The sequence below is a fragment of the Salvelinus alpinus genome, chromosome 2, assembly GCF_045679555.1.
Source record: "Salvelinus alpinus chromosome 2, SLU_Salpinus.1, whole genome shotgun sequence".
NCBI classification, from domain to species: domain Eukaryota; kingdom Metazoa; phylum Chordata; class Actinopteri; order Salmoniformes; family Salmonidae; genus Salvelinus; species Salvelinus alpinus.
In genome coordinates this window covers 46,943,135-46,960,849 of record NC_092087.1, presented here as the reverse complement: position 1 = coordinate 46,960,849, position 17,715 = coordinate 46,943,135, and the positions used below count along the sequence as shown (strand labels likewise).

The window sequence follows — 17,715 nt, the reverse complement described above, 5'->3', positions numbered from 1 at the left end:
GACTCAGTGTTGCTGGAATCCTGAATACTGGCCTTAAGCTAACTGTACCTGCCCTCTCTCCACCAATCAGAGAGCAGGGTTTTCTGCAACACACAGACAGGTAAATAGCCACTCCTCTTTCTGTCAAACAAATTCAAACTTGACCTGTATCTTTGTTCTGTATTTGCAAAAATCTGTTCATTCTCAAACAGTTCTACCCTACAACTGAAATATCTTATATAGGCTATCAAGTTGTATTAAATATACTGCATCATACAAACATAGTCGCACATTAGTAACGGATGTAATAAGAAACAATGTGATTTATTGCCAAACAGCCTTTCAAAGTCGTCTCAAGATAATCCTAAGGAGAAGACTGGTGAGAAGAAACAGAGTTGTGATTGTGAAACCTGTGGCAGAGCTTCTCAGTGTTCACCAACAAACGCCGTGCCCATCCAGAGACACAGAGACGCTGGGAGAGGCAAAACACACAGCAAACACACCTCTGAAAACACACACTCCTGAAGACACTCATGCTAGCACAAACAGTTCGAAGAAGCAAGTTGCCTACAATGACTGTGAAATGTCACCTCATTCTGACTCATTTTAGGGCCGTCTGACTCTTGTTTGACACCACACACACGCCCTCACCTTTGTGTGTGTGTGTGTGTGTGTGTGTGTGTGTGTGTGTGTGTGTGTGTGTGTGTGTGTGTGTGTGTGTGTGTGTGTGTGTGTGTGTGTGTGTGTGTGTGTGTGTGTGTGTGTGTGTGTGTGTGTGTGTGTGTGTGTGTGTGTGTGTGTGTGTGTGCGCTCGCGTGTGTGTGTGTGTGGCGGTGGGTGGATGGCATGAGGCAGTCAGGTATTTTGCTCTGTTGGGAATTGGATATTTGGGATGTTTTATGATACTTTGGAGATGGGGGTGGTATGTAGGCTAGAAGTTAGAGCTGCAGAACTGTAGCTGCAAAGTTGCTAGTTCGAATCCCTGGCTGAGCACTTACAAGAACTGAGGACTTGGATACACACTCCTAATCTCCATGTATAGAGCAACTACTCCACCCCCCCTGGGCAGGACAGCCTACATGCTTTGACAATGTCAACCCCAAGTCCCAACAACAAAAGACCTTAGCATCTTTTTGCCCCTCTCTCCTTGCTGGCATGGTGATCGTGGCAGTAAATCGCACAGTCAGACATGCTCCCTTCCTCCCTCTCTTTTTTCCACGACACAGCTGGGAGAAAAGGGAGGGAGACGAAAACATCCCATCAGACGTGTGTGAAATCCAGAGAGAGGAATCACTGTGACCAGAAGGAGAGAAAGGGGGAAGAAAAGGAAAGAAAAGGAAATGGAGAAATGATAGAAAAGCAAGCGGGGCCCTGGGGCCAGTTTGTGAATATTGCTCGACGTGAATTTGGCCATCGCTTCACACTGAGCTATTGAATCACAGAGCAACCGGAACATTTCAATATGAAAGATTCTTAGAAGCTGCAAAGCTCCAATTCCCGTGGGGGCGTTTTCTGATTGTTCGGTTCTATTCTTATCATTTAATTTCTCTGCTTTGCTTTCAATACGTCCTTATTCAGGTTGGATTTGCATCTCTGTGTACGGGAGAGGGAATGGAGTGGAGTGTTTTATAAAAGGAGCAATTCCAGGTTAACTACAGGGGAAACTGGGAATTAAACCCCTAGTTGCATCCTGTAGCTCACAGAATACTGGTAGATTCACCGACAAAATCACTTTGAACCCAAAGAACCTGGAGTTCACTCTCTCTCTCAGGACTAGGAAGATGTGTGTTTCACTCTCCCTCCGTTAAGGGAAATATAATATTATTTTCTAACAAAGATACGTACATACACTGAGTATACAAAACATTAGGAACACCTGTTCTTTCCATGACAGACTGACCCGGTGAATCCAGGATAAAGCTATGACCCCTTATTGATGCTACCATCAATCAGTGTAGATGAAGTGGAGGAGACAGGTGAAAGAAGATTTTTCTTAGGCATTGAGAAAATTGAGACATGGATTGTGTACTGCAGATCGCTGCAGATCTTGACACAGGTGTGTGTCAAGAATGGTCCATCACCCATCCATGCAATTCAAGACAAAATATTTAAGTGCCTTTGAACCGGGGTATGGTACTAGGTGCCAGACGCAACGATTTGAGTGTGTCAAGAACTGCAACGCTGCAGATCTTGACACAGGTGTGTGTCAAGAATGGTCCATCACCCTAAGGACATCCAGCCAACTTGACACAACCGTGGGAAGCATTGGAGTCAACATGGGCCAGCATCCCTGTGGAACGCTTTCTACACCTTGTAGCTCATACCCCGGCATATTGAGGCTGTTCTTGAGGGCAAAGGGGGAAACAACTCAATATTAGGAAGCTGTTCCTAATGTTTTGTACACTTGGTGTATATCTCAGGATGTTGTGTATCCCTGGAAATAAACCGAATTCATGTAAACATTACAGTTTTGAAAACATAGCTTGTCCAAAGAAAGTGGTCTCTTGGCACAGTTTACCGCGGGTGTGGGGTAAGTTGAGCCACGGGACAGGGTAAGTTAAGCTGCTCACACATTTTTGTACTGAACGAAATAATACCACTACCTTTTTAAAACACATTTCAACACAATCACAATCGCTTTTTGTCTTTTAAGCATCTTTTAACACAGGCTTAACACCTAACACAAACAATTTGTACTTTTCTTACCACTTTTAAAATAGGCCAGACCCTGTTGTTACTTCATATGCTAGCGATAATGCCTTGCATTACGACTGGGAAGAAAATACTTCAATTTGCTCAACTTGCCATTGGCGCAACAATGGGCTCAACTTACCCCAAGGCAAACACATTTGGACTATATTATCCCACACAGCTACAAGGATGCACTTTCATGCTAGGTTTAGGACCTCATATTGAAGCTTATAGAGACCCCAACTGGTGTACAAGTACAAAACAATCTTAAAATTATCAACTTCGGTTTAGATACAAGCATCATGAAACCTCTATCTCAATAAATTAATTTGACTTGGTGAAAATCTTCTTTTTTTTTTACCTAACTTGCTTATCACTTTTTCTATGTGGTTTCTTCATTCATATACTCCATGAAATGATGACCTGTTCTTAAATATTTTGTCCAAATATACATTGTGTGCATGATTTCCGAGAAACAAGAGTAACACACACACACACACACACACACACACACACACACACACACACACACACACACACACACACACACACACACACACACACACACACACACACACACAGCTGATTTTACATTAGCCCCCCCCTCTCTAATTATCGATTAATTAGTTTAAAATGCTACTTTGTACTTCTACAGTGGTAAATATTAAAATGAAAGCTTATTCCAGATTAAACAAGCACCCCCGCCTCTCAAGGTTTAAACCAGTGACAGTTAGTTCAGGGTCTTTCAATCAGGTTAATCTCTCTACTCTGCCAGTCTGCCTTTCTATCTGTCTGTCTTTCGCCAGCAAATTTGCAACATTGTATCGACTGGATCCAGCCCGCTAGTGAACTTGCAACATTATCAACTGGGTCCAGCCCGCTACTGAACTTGAAACAGCTCGATGAGCTCAGGACAGACACCGCTGTATTTGCGTTCCATATTTCAGCCCCTTTTCAGGTGTCCCATCTTTTCTTTTGACAAAAAAGTTACATTTGTCAGCAAACTGCATCCAATAATTTAGGCTACAAGAGTGAATGTCACTGAATGTCATGACACTTTTTGGTGCTGGAGAAGGACTGTTGTCTATTCTGCTATCAGAGGGGTTGGGTTAAATGCTGAAGACACATTTCAATTCCATGCATTCGGTTGTGCAACTGACTTGGTATCCCCTTTCCCTTCATATATGGCAGACAGGACCTGAAGGTCAGGGACTTAGAGAGTTGAGAGAGAGAAAGAGAGGGGAAGGGGGGGGAGAGACAATTATCATCATCTTCTTTCTTCTTCATCTTGTAAGTCGTCATTCTCCCTGGCCGTGGGTTGTTTGGTTAGCAGAGGGCTGCAGGTGGACCAGCGGGAATGACAGACTGAACATCTGTCACATTAAGAGAAAGAGACAACCTCGACACTCTCAGAATTCCGTCTTCTAGAGTAGTGTGCAGTCGATGTGAGTCACCTTCAATGCTGCCCTGATGGAGAGACTGTGCTGTATAAGGAGTGTGTGCGTGTGTGTGTGTGTGTGTGTGTATATGTGTGCACGTGCATGTATGCACACACATGTGCGTGTGTGCGTGTGTGTGTGCATGCGTTAAATATCAATCTCTATAGATTGTTGACATGGCCCAACGTACTCAAGTCTTTTGTAAAACATTTCTCACCACATACCACAATGACCCTCTCACACTTCTATATGTACACAGAGCCACACATAAACCCACACACACTTACTGTAGCTCGTACATCAAACTCTAAGAAGATACCTCAAGCCGTGTGACATATTCAAATGCCACATTGTTTATTCTCCACTCCTGGCTGTGGCTCAGAGGATGACAGATGAAGACCACAAAGATTCGGGGACTTGGCATGGAGGAGAGTAGAGACACTGTGTGGTATTAAAGCACCTTGAACAAGTCAACAGTCCTACTGACATAGTGGTGACGTGCACCAGACCCACAGCCCTCCACTCTGCCAACAGAACACACTGACATTACATCATGTACTGTAGCTAATAAAAATAAAAAAATGTGACACCAGCCTATGACATGACAACCAAGCCAAGGAGGGAACAAAGCTTTCCAGTTTCCAAAGCAGATACAAGCAAACAAATCCCCAGAGTAGGACTCTGAGAGAGAGACAGAGGTAGCAGGTGTAGTGAGGTGTCTTGGCCAGGTTTCCATTGAAAAACAGATTCTAGCCACAAAGGGGCTCTGTTTAAAAGGGCTTTATGTAGGGAATACAATGCCAGCTGAGACGCTACCCATGCCTCTGTGGAACTTCCTGGATCAAATAAAAGGTTACATAGAAAATGTATACATACTGTAAAATATGACTGTAAATATTTAGTTAAGTCAACCCCATGCATGTACAGCTGAAGTCGGAAGTTTAAATACACTTAGGTTGGAGTTAAAACTCGTTTTCCAACCACTCCACAAATTTCTTGTTATCGTTTTGGCAAGTCAGTTAGGACATCTACTTTGTACATGACACAAGTAATTGTTGTGTTGTTTACAGACAGATTATTTCACTTATAATTGACTGTATCACAATTCCAGTGGGTCAGAAGTTTACATACACTAAGATGACTGTGCCTTTAAACAGCTTGGAAAATTCCAGAAAATTATGTCATGGCTTTAGAAGCTTCTGATAGGCTAATTTACATAATTTGAGTCAATTGGAGTGTACCTGTGGATGGATTTCAATACCAACCTTCAAACTCAGTGCCTCTTTGCTTGACATCATAGGAAAATCAAAAGAAATCAGCCAACACCTCAGAAAGAAAATTGTAGATCTCCACAAGTCTGGTTCATCCTTGGGAGCAATTTCCAAACCACTGAAGGTACCACGTTCATCGTACAATCAATAGTACGCAAGTATAAACACCATGGGACCACGCAGCCATCATACCGCTCAGGAAGGAGACGCGTTCTGTCTCCTAGAGATTAACTTACTTTGGTGCAAAAAGTTCAAATCAATCCCAGAACAACAGCAAAGGACATTGTGAAGATGCTGGAGGAAATAGGTACCAAAGCATCTATATCCTCAGTAAAACGAGTCCTATATCGACATAACCTGAAAGGCCGCTCAGCAAGGAAGAAGCCACTGCTCCAAAACCGCCCTAAAAAAGCCAGACTACGGTTTGCAATTGCACATGGGGACAAAGATCATACTTTTTGGAGAAATGTCCTCTGGTCTGATGAAACAAAATAGAACTGTTTGGCCATAATGACCATCATTATGTTTGGAGGAAGATAGGGGAGGCTTGCAAGCCGAAGAACACCATCCCAACCGTGAAGCATGGGGGTGGCAGCATCATGATGTGGGGGTCCTTTGCTGCAGGAGGGATTGGTGCACTTCACAAAATAATAGGCATCATGAAGCAGGAAAATTATGTGGATATATTGAAGCAACATCTCAAGACATCAGTCAGGAAGTTAAAGCTTGGTCGCAAATGGGTCTTCCAAATGGACAATGACACCAAGCATACTTTCAAAGTTGTGGCAAAATGGCTTAAGGACAACAAAGTCAAGGTACTGTAGTGGCCATCACAAAGCCCTGAACTCAACCCTTTCGAAAATGTGTGGGCAGAACTGAAAAAGTGTGTGCGAGCCTACAAACCTGACTCTGTTACACCAGCTCTTTCAGGAGGAATGGGCCATAGCTTATTGTGGGAAGCTTGTGGAAGGCTGCCCGAAACATTTGATCCAAGTTAAACAATTTAAAGGCAATACTACCAAATACTAATTGAGTGTATGTAAACTACTGACCCACTGGGATTGTGATGAAAGAAATAAAGCTGAAATAAATCATTCTCTCTACTATTATTCTGACATTTCACATTCTTAAAATAAAGTGGTGATCCTAACTGACCTAAGACAGGGAATTTTTACTAGGAATAAATGTCAGGAATTGTGAAAAACTGAGTTTAAATGTATTTGGCTATAGTGTATGTAAACTTCCGACTTCAGCTGTATATGTGGATGCCTATCTGCTTTGCAGATATTGTTGGACAAGGTTGACCAATCTCGTCCACACAAAAAAAACTGTCTGTCTGAAAACAAGATGGAGTATATTGGGACGTAGCCAAAACATGGTTGAACAACCGGATCTGTCAGTTACTGTGAATTCTACCTGCTGACAAAACAACATAGCACACTACCACACAAACACAAAAGAAGACAAGAGAAGAGAAACAGTGTGTCAAGAACGAAGGAAAACCCTTTCTGACTAAAGCATACAATGAAATGCAGTAGAATAAAGCGGAATGATAAAGATGTCCTCCAATGAAGGGTGGCGATGGGTTATCAAAAAAAGAAAAGAGAACTTAAAGAAAGAAGGCAATACTATGACAGTAACCTACCTTTGTAGTAGAACAGGCATCGGTCAGTCAGGACAAACCATCGCTTGTTCCACTGTTTCACTCCACTGCTGGCCTACAGGGAGACAGAGAGAAAAACACATATTGAGATGGGTTTGACTGGCCTAAAGGGAGACACTGACAAGCGGACTAAAAACACACAGTGAAATGGAGAGTAGACACAACAGTTTAGACTGGACCAAATAACTTCAGGGGTGACACAAAAACTGGACTTAAACAGTGTGAGAAATACCGCGCTATGTAAAAGACAGGAAGACAAATTCAATGAGACCTAAACAGCGCGAGAGGGAAAGCGACACTGGACCAAAACAAAGTAAGTGTCTGAGACATACTGGATCAAAACAAATGGGAGAGACAAGGAAATATTGAACTGAAAAATGTAGAGAAGAATGGCAATACTGGAAGAAGAGTATATCTGGTCCTAGTTATGAGATATTTATGGGGTATTATGGGGCATTTGACTCATAATTATTTATAGAGCCCTTTTTACATCAGCAGTTGACCACAAAGTTCTTATACAGAAACCGAGCCTAAAACCCTTAAAACCACTAGGCATAAAGGAAAGTGCATCCTGCTGATGCAGAATAGTGTATAGAGCTGAATTACCTGTTTGTATAGCCAGCCCTGCTTAGCTACTACAGCTTTAGGGTTCCTCCTCATGGAGTTAGAACGCTTCCCAAACGTAGCAGCTTTCTTTGGAGTACGAGATGCCTGGAGAAGAAACGAGGGAAGGAGAGAGGGGGAGAGGGAAGATGAGAGAACAAAATGGACCTCTCTGCATCACTGAATCTGTCATAAAACCATGATGTGGTGTGTGGTGTAGTGAGGTGTAACGGTGTCGTGAGGTGTGTGCATGTGTGTGTGCGGGTGTGCTTGCCTGCGTGCATGCTTGCGTGTACGTGGGTGTGTGTGTGTGTACTGACCCGTGGTGTGAAGGGCTGGGACTGGGTCTGAGACTCTGGGGAGGATAGGTCTGATACCATGGTGGTGCTGTTGGAGTTGCAGTTAATGTCGCTGGGTGAACTCACAGGTCCTCCACCTCCTACATTCCCATTCATCTCCAAATCACAGCTCCTACACAGAGAGACAGAGACAGAGAGATAGATTCAGTGACTTATACACTCAACGTTAATAACACATTATCTTTGAGACCGCCTGGTTAAGGTTGGAGTGTCAAAAATGACCCTTGATGCTCAAATGCTTTTAGAGTGAAGAGGAGAGGGAATAAAGAGAGAGAGAGAGAGAGAGAGAGAGAGAGAGAGAGAGAGAGAGAGAGAGAGAGAGAGAGAGAGAGAGAGAGAGAGAGAGAGAGAGAGAGAGAGAGAGAGAGAGAGAGAGAGAAGGAAAAGAGGGAGAATGACTAAGACTTCTCTCCTTTCCTCTGCTCCTTCTCTGCTCCTGCCGAGCCCTGTGTTGTGTGTTCAGTGATCCAGTTATTGATGTCTCTATAAAGGCATGCTCTGTCTCTCCCTGCCTCGCCAAGTCCTGCTCTGCTCTGCCCACCCTGTTAGATATTGATCCACTGACGAGCAGGAGGGATGAATTGTACTATCTCCTCCCTTTTTCTCTCTCTTTCTATCTATCTCTTTTACTCACCTCCAATCCTGCCCTCTGTTCCTCTCTCGGTTTATTTTCCTTCCTCCAGCTTCCCCTTCTGTCTCTCTCTCTCTATAGCCCCATCTCTCTTTCTATCTCTATTGCGCATGATCTTGACCTCTTTCTTCCTCAATCACATTCTCTTACTCCCTCCATCTTTCTCTTTTCCTATATCTCACTTTCTCCCCATCCCCTCATTTTCTCTGGTCCAGTAGGCTTTGGAAGTACAGTAATTGGGAGCAGAGCATGATTATTTGCATAAGCAAGGTTAGCAAAGCTAACGTGTGATTCCTTTTTAATAGCATCTGTACATAAATATGCCCATGCACATGATGCAGACACAAACAAACCGGAAGCTCTGATGCACAGAAAAAGTCACAAAAACAACAACATATACAGGAATCATATACTCCAGCTGCTCTCTCTTAATCTGACTAAGTATTCCCTTATAGTTGGAGAGCATTTGGTCATCTTGATGATGGCACAGGGCTGCTCATTTATCCCAAGTGGAGATATCCTTGTTTCTCCCTCATTCACCTGTCCATCTCCTCATTTGAATTCCATGCGGTCACTGTCACTTGTCCACTCAAGCTTAATGTTGTTGTCATCTATCGCCCACCAGCTGCCCTTGGAGAGTTTCTCAATGAGCTTGATACCTTGATCAGCTAATTTGCTGATGATGGCTCATCACTTTTTGTACTTCAACCTCCCGACTTCTGCCTTCAATTAAGTGGTAGGCCACACAAGCTCACAGAACGGGACCGCCGAGTGCTGAAGCGCGTAAAAATCATTTGCCCTCGGATGCAACAATCACTACTGAGTTCAAAACTGCCCCTGGAAGCAACGTCAGCACAATAACTGTTCGTCGGGAGATTCATTAAATGGGTTTCCATGGCCGAACAGCTGCACACAAGCCTAAGATCACCATGCGCAATGCCAAGCGTCGGCTGGAGTAGTGTAAAGCTCGCCTCCATTGGACTCTGGAGCAGTGGAAACATGTTCTCTGGAGTGATGAATCAAACTTCCCCATCTGGCAGTCCGACAGATGAATCTGGGTGTTTGGCGGATGCCAGGAGAACGCTACCTGCCCCAATGCATAGTGCCAACTGTAAAGTTTGGTGGAGGAGGAATAATGATCTGGCGCTGTTTTTCATGGTTCAGGCCCCTTAGTTCCAGTGAAGGGAAATCTTAATGCTACAGCATACAATGACATTCAAGATGATTCTCTGCTTCCATCTTTGTGGCAACAGTTTGAGGAAGGCCCTTTCCTGTTTCAGCATGACAATGTCCCCGTGCACAAAGCGGGGTCCATACAGAAATGGTTTGTCAAGATCGGTGTGGAAGAACTTGACAAGCCTGCACAGAGCCCTGATATCAACCCCATCGAACACCTTTGGGATGAATTGGAACCCTGACTGCAAGCCAGGCCTAATTGCCCAACATCAGTGCCCGACCTCACTAATGCTCTTGTGGATAAATGGAAGCAAGTCCTTGCAGCAATGTTCCAGCATCTACTGGAAAGCCTTCCCAGAAGAGTGGAGGCTGTTCTGGCAGCAAAGTGGGGACCAACTCCATATTAATGCTCATGATTTTGCAATGAGATTTTTGACGAGCAGGTGTCCACATCATTTTGGTCATGTAGTGTATTTATACTGTAGCACACCATATTTATGTATGGAGCATAATGTATTCTGTGTGTATTCCTAGAGGTACTTATTTCATCATCTTTATGGTGTTATACTCAATTGTGCTTATGTTGTTACATTTTTCCATTAGTTCTGTAAAACAATGCTAATGCTAATGGTGTCAAAGAAATATTGGCTTATGTATCCTTTGAAGTTGGCCTGGCCATGGCTCGAAGGAATGCAGCTTTGTCAAATTAACATCAAAGTAGAATTTGCATTTAAGCTAACCCTAACCCTATTCCCAACCTTAACCTCATTCTCCTAACCTGCTACGTTCATTCTCCTAACATGCTGCGTAAGTTCTCCTAACCTGCTACGGAAAGTCAAATCTGATGTTAATTTGACTAAAGCTGGATTCCTTCTAGCCATGACCAGCTGCCTTGGCCTTATCATGACCATTGTATTGGCCTGTGCATTAATTTGTCCTGCATAGCTCTGCCCACTTGTGGATTCGTTGTGGAGCGCATCAGTTATTATGTTACTTGTAATGTTGTATTGTAATATTGAACATACCTTGCCAACGTCATAACGGAACGAGACATATTTCGCAACATACTGTTTGGAGAGGGAGTAGGGAGGATGAAGAAGTGGAGAAGATGATGAGGGAATGGGGAGTTGGGTGATATATTGTCAATATAATTGCATAATGGCACTGTATTTGATTTGTAGGTGAACTGTATGTGCAATTTAAAAAAAACTTGTGCAGTAATCATCTCACTTGTTAGTTGGCGATGAACTGCGAGGCCATTGAGGGCAGCGGTGTTGATCAGATGTAAAAATATGTGACCCGTTTCAGGAAGCTAGGCCTGTGTCGCAGGTCACTACTTCACAGGAGAGTTTATTTACGTTCATTTATTTCATTTTATTTGTACTGTATGTCTTTTGGGGGGGAAATGCCTTCTGGAACATGTGAACTTTCATGTGCCTTAATAACAAACGTGTATGCCATCTGTAAAAATGAATACAACTGTTAAATTACGAGCCTAGTTGGTTTATATTTGACCTTTATTTAACTAGGCAAGTCAGCTAAGAACAAATTATTATTTTCAATGACGGCCTAGGAACAGTGGGTTAACTGCCTTGTTCAGGGGGAAAACAATAGATTTTTACCTTGCCAGCTCGAGGATTTGATCTTGCAACCTTTTGGTTACAAGTCCAACGCTCTAACCACTAGGCTACCTGCCGCACCAAGCCACAGGAAAAGTCAGGAACCTTCCCACTAGCCATGATTGGTTAAGCTACTGGATGGGCTGGACATTTCCCGAGAGATGAGTTCTGATTGGTCTGTCATGTAGCATGCTTCCGTCTATAACATGTGTAGATAGTTCTTGCTATTGCAGCCTTTTTGAAAGATACTGGATAGTAGACATGGAGAACTGCAAAAGTGTTGCTACTGCTCTCAACAACATTCTTGCCAGGAATTTATCAGGCGCTATTGACAAAGATCAGTGGGAAAAGGTTGTGATGGACTACTTTCTGGAGGACTCTCTCTGACTCTGAAAATTAATCAGATGATGAGGAAATCCCTGACTTATGTAAAAGCATGTTCATTGAACCAGACATTGTAGAGTCTTCTGACAACAGTGATGCAGAAGAAACGGCGGCCAACAGTGTTGTTGTCACTGAAAAAAGTTGACAGAGTTTTGAAATCAGTGGAATGCCTGGTGGAAGCAGAGTATGAGAAGGAGAACATTCTGTCGTTTGATTGCATATCTGACAGAGAGGAAGAAAGATGATGATTCTTATGGCATTGCACATGGTCAATGTGAACCAGAGTGATGTTACACAATGGGCCAAGCAAGCTGTTCAAACAAACCGGAAACGAAACAGGACGTCTTACTTAAAGGGATTCCAGTCTACCGTGAAGCGTTCATCCATTTATATGGGTAAGACTCTAGCTATATTTTCAGGTATTATACATTTCTAATTTTGTCAGAAAGTAATTTTCATTGCAAGTTAAAGCTATGCTTAGCTAATGCTAAGTGTATGATTTGCGTAGTAATATTATTTGTATCTCAGAAAATCATTTGCATTGCTAGTTATAGCCTAATGTTAGCTAGCTAGATTCATGCAGATTCATACTAGAGCATTTCATGCATGGTGGCTAGCTATGACAATCAGTTCTGTATTGCTAGTAGTATGGTTTGGGATTATGGTTCATTGTTTAGCTGGCTAGCTACATGTCTAAACAAAAGAAAATATTCTACTTCGCCAGATGATTACATGACCCATCAAGTTATCCAGGTGTGTCTGGGGGTGATTACGGTCATCTATTGTACTTCATGAATATGTGAACTACGCTACCTCACTCTGTTTAGCACATGGCCTTACATGTAAATCATTAAAGAGATGGGGGGGGGGGGGGGGCAAAGGCTTAAGAGGGTAGGAATGATGCTGAATGTGGATAGACATTAAAGAGTTCTCCAGTAGGTGTACCAAAAAACTTCAAGGGCCATTTTCTCAAAGCAGAATTACTTTTCAACTGCCGTGTATGATATATCATTTTGTAGCTCTGAGTCTGTACTTTTATCCAACGTAAAAAACACAATTTCAAATTTTGCAACATAAGATTGAAAAGAGGTGGGTGATCACAAAACTGGGACCTAGAGACTGAAAAATAGCTTCTATCTCAAGGCCATCAGACTGTTAAACAGCCATCACTAACACAGAGAGGCTGCTGCCTACATACAGACTTGAAATCATTGGTCACTCTAACTAATTGATCTCTAGTCACTTTATTAATGCCACATTAACACTTTAATAATGATGTTTACATATCTTGCATTACTCATCCCATATGTGTATACTGTATTTTATACCATCTATTGCATCTTGCCTATGCTGCTCGGTCATTGCTCATCCATATATCTATATGTACATATTCTTATTCCATCCGTTTAGTTAGATTTGCATGTATTAGGTAGTTTTTGTGAAATTGTTAGATTACTTGTTGAAATTGCTGCACTGTCGCAACTAGATTGCTGCACTGTCGCACTGTCGCAACATCCATCATCCATAACAAACAGGGCAGGCAGGGGTATTGAGAGTATGCAACTGTTATTTTCCAGTAAATAAATAAAATGCATTTTTCAGCAAAGATTGGCGTTTGCATCTTTACAGAAAACGTGTTCTGATTGGAGCTCTTGATTTGCTATGCTGCATTTTTTAAACAGACATAGCAGAGATGTGCTTCGGTTTAAATATGACGATGTTGACTTTCCCGTGCCTTGTAGCCTACTACTGAACATGGTGCACATGTGTGCTCAGTTATGTCACCTTCATGTGAAGGAGCACAATGATTTTCGGCTCCTGAACAGGTCAAATCATTTGGCCGCTGGACATTGATCAGTCGTTGGATTTCGCCAATTCTCGATCAGACGTACGAGGATGAATATTACATATCATGTAAGTATATCTATTGAAATTATGATTATTCTTTTTTTTATACGGATCCATAAAGATCAGGTAATAACTACAGAAATGATAGATTTTTTAAAACACATGGATATGTTCATGCCTTAGTATAAAGGCTTAGATATGTCAGCATGTTGACACATACCTTTTCCGGAGTTAAAATAGGAAAAACATTTATAAGCGGGTGCACGCGCATCAGGGGCGTGTCTTGGAGGGATCTCACCCCAGATATCTCCCTGGACTCATACGGCAGCAGGGAGTTTTCTGAGGTCTGGAATAGACGTATGTATGTAGAAACTGTCCCATTAAGGAGAATATTCTACCTCAAGATATATAATTGGGGTGGCAGGGTAGCCTAGTGGTTAGAGCGTTGGGCTAACAACCGAAAGGTTGCAAGTTCAAATCCCTGAGCTGACAAGGTAAAAGTCTGTCATTCTGCCCCTGAACAAGCCAGTTAACCCACTGTTCCTAGGCTGTAATTGAAAATAAGAATGTGTTCTTAACTGACTTGCCTAGTTAAATAAAGGTACAATTAATGACATGTGTCATGCCCTAATCTGTTTTGCTTGTCCCCACTCCAGGTGTTGCTCATCTTTCCCATTGGGTACTTATGTCTGTGGTCAGCATTTTGTCTCAGCTCCTGCTTTTCCCCAGTCTCTCTTTTTCTCGCCCTCCTGGTTTTGACCCTTGCCTGTCCTGACTCTGAGCCCGCCTGCCTGCCCCTGAGCCTGCCTGCCGTCCTGTAGCTTTGCCCCACTACTCTGGATTATTGACCCCTGCCTGCCATGACCTGTCGTTTGCCTGCCCCTGTTGCTGTAATAAACATTGTTACTTCAACACAGTCTGCATTTGGGTCTTACCTGAAACATGATAGTACGAACTGGCCATGACTGACCCAGCAGACTTGGACCAGCTCCGCAATGCCATCTCCTCCCAAGGAGCCACCATTGGTAAGCACGAGGAGTTGCTTCGCGGTCTGATGGTTCCAGGACGTGGCCGAACGTCACGACCTAACGTTGGACGCACCCAATTCCGTGGGTTGCCTACGAGGCACCCTCAGTAACCCGGCTGGTAGCAGCGCCGTGGAAATTGCCCCGAACCTCTCCGCCATTCCCGCGGAGTACCAGGACCTCCGGGAGGGGTTCAGTAAGGCCCGGGCCACTTCGCTTCCACAGCACCGACCGGTACCCAAGGATGTTAAGCTGGATGCGCTGGCACACCACTATAGCCCCGCGGCTACACTCCCGGAAGCCGGACAGTAAGGCCCGGACCTTTCCCCCCTGCTCCAAAATCATTAGCCCCTCTGCTGTTGCCCTGTACCCTCCGTATACTTCCTACTTTTCATGTGTCTAGATATAAACCCATGTCTCACAGCCCTTTGTCTCCTGTTTCCAGGCCCACCCCTCTCTCCCGTCTCATCAATGGCCAACCGGAGTACAAGGTGAGACGTCTCGTGAAGGTTCGACCTCGGGGCAGGGGATTCCAGTACCTGGTTGACTGGGAGGGTTATGGCCCGGAGGAGAGGTGCTGGGTCTCAGTGAGGGACATCCTGGACCCAGGCCTCATCCCTGAATTCCAATGCTGACACCCCGCTCAACCAGGTATGCATCCAAGTAGGACGGCAGGTGGCGTCCCTAGAGGGGGGGGTACTGTCATGCCCTGATCTGTTTCACCTGTCCTTGTGCTTGTCTCCACCCCACTCCAGGTGTCGCCCATCTTCCCCATTATCCCTTGGGTACTTATACCTGTGTTCTCTGTTTGTCTGTGGCCAGTTCGTCTTGTTTGTCAAGTCAACTGGTGTTTTCTCTCAGCTAGATTACCGACCTCTGGCTGACCTGACCCTGAGCCTGCTTGCCGTCCTGTACCTTTGCCCCACTACTCTGGATTATCAACACCTGCCTGCCTTGACCTGTCGTTTGCCTGTCCCTGTTGCTCTACTAAACATTGTTACTTCAACACAGTCTGCATTTGGGTCTTACCGGAAACGTGATAACATGTGTATCTAGAGCATGTCTACTCCTTTGATCTAATAAAATGTCACATATCCAGATATATAGCGATAAAGTTATCCCCTGATATTGGCCCTTTTCGCCAAGTGTGAGTATTTTAAATAATCCCACAGCACCCCTCCTCACCCAGATTCCAACACAATTAACATGAGAGTAGAGGTGTTCACACTGCAGTATCCTGACTACGTTTCCAACCTAACCCTTTAAACTACTTCCAGTTCAATCATTTAACCATTCCCCTTCCACTTCAGCTATTCCTCAGGTTTTTGCTGTAAAAGAGCAAAAGAGCAACTCCCCTATCAAACTGAAGGTAAATACTGAATATTGTAAATATCCCCATTGTAACGTTTAGCTACAGTATTTTATATTGTAGCTTTGAACAATAACTTGCTGTAAAACCCTGCCTCTTTACTGGCACCATCATATCTTATTAATGTCCAATGCATCATCAGCTCGATACAGAATTGATTGTGGTGGAGAAACAGAATACGAAGGGGGTGGGTGTATTGTCTTAACACCACCAGGGCATTTATCTTCCTGACAGGAATGTGTAATTATTGGTATAAATGTTATAATACCACCCTCAAAATCCAATAGGAGACTGGATCCCATATGCTAGCATCAAAACAGTGTTGCAATGTGTGAGTGTATGAAGTGTTTTGTGAGTGTGTGTGGGGGGTATGAGCAGGGGGATGGGGGGTGTAGGTCTCAATGTCATGGTCCTTAATGTCTTTTCTTGTGCCAGCTTTTTGGATAAGCCCGGGTAACCAGAACGCACACACACAGTTTGACAGTAAGCAGACCCCAGTTCTCTGCATATGAGTAGATTGCTGGGCCACATCAGCTCAAGTGCTTTCCTGTAACAATTGCACTGTGTATTCCCAGTGGTGTAAAGTACTTAAGTAAAAATACTTTAAAGTACTACTTAAGTAATTTTTGGGGGATCTCTGTACTTTACTATTTATATTTTTGACAACTTTTACTTTTACTTCATTACATTCCAAAATAAAATAATGTACTTTTTCCTCCATACATTTTCCCTGGCACACAAAAGTACTCGTTACATTTTGAATGGCTAGTAGGACAGGAAAATTGTCAAATTCATGCACTTATCAAGAGAACATCCCTGGTCATCCCTAAATACTTAAGTATATAAACTCAGCAAAAAAAGCAATGTCCATTTTTCAGGACCCTGTCTTTCAAAGATAATTCGTAAAAATACAAATACCTTCACAGATCTTCATTGTAAAGGGTTTAAACACTGTTGCCCATGCTTGTTCAATGTACCATAAGCAATTAATGAACATGCACCTGTGGAACGGTGGTTAAGACACTAACAGCTTGCATACGGTAGGCAATTAAGGTCACAGTTATGAAAACTTAGGACACTAAAGAGGCCTTTCTACTGACTCTGAAAAACAGCAAAAGAAAGATGCCCAGGATCCCTGCTCATCTGCGTGAACGTGCCTTAGGCATGCTGCAAGGAGACATGAGGACTGCAGATGTGGCCAGTGAAATAAATTGCAATGTCCGTACTGTGAGACGCCTAAGACAGAGCTACAGGGAGACAGGACGGACAGCTGATCGTCCTTGCAGTGGCAGACCACGTGTAACAACACCTGCACAGGATTGGTACATCCGAACATCACACCTGTGGGACAGGTACAGGATGGCAACAACAACTGCCCGTGTTACACCAGGAACGCACAATCCCTCCATCAGTGCTCAGGCTGTCCGCAATAGGCTAAGAGAGGCTGGACTGAGGGCTTGTAGGCCTGTTGTAAGGCAGGTCCTCACCAGACATCACCGGCAACAATGTCGCATATGGGCACAAACCCACCGTTGCTGGACCAGACAAGACTGGCAAACAGTGCTCTTCAGTGAAAGGTCGCGGTTTTGTCTCACCAGGGGTGATGGTCGGATTTGCGTTTATCGTCGAAGGAATGAGCGTTACACCGAGTCCTGTAC

At 43.6% G+C, this 17,715-nt stretch overlaps 1 protein-coding gene across 18 annotated transcripts in view; it reads right to left on the bottom strand.

Moving 5' to 3' along the window:
* The window catches only part of LOC139563527 (pleckstrin homology domain-containing family A member 6-like), a 165,151-nt gene that overhangs the window by 65,187 nt on the left and 82,249 nt on the right, over positions 1-17,715 (bottom strand). For all 18 annotated transcript variants that reach the window (XM_071382332.1, XM_071382296.1, XM_071382365.1 and 15 more), the window contains 3 exons: positions 7,967-8,117; positions 7,650-7,754; positions 7,026-7,098 (listed from right to left, as the gene is read on the bottom strand). In XM_071382332.1, coding sequence (XP_071238433.1) covers positions 7,026-7,098; positions 7,650-7,754; positions 7,967-8,101 — 313 coding nt within the window. In that variant the 5' untranslated portion in view covers positions 8,102-8,117. The remainder of the gene's footprint in view (positions 1-7,025; positions 7,099-7,649; positions 7,755-7,966; positions 8,118-17,715) is intronic.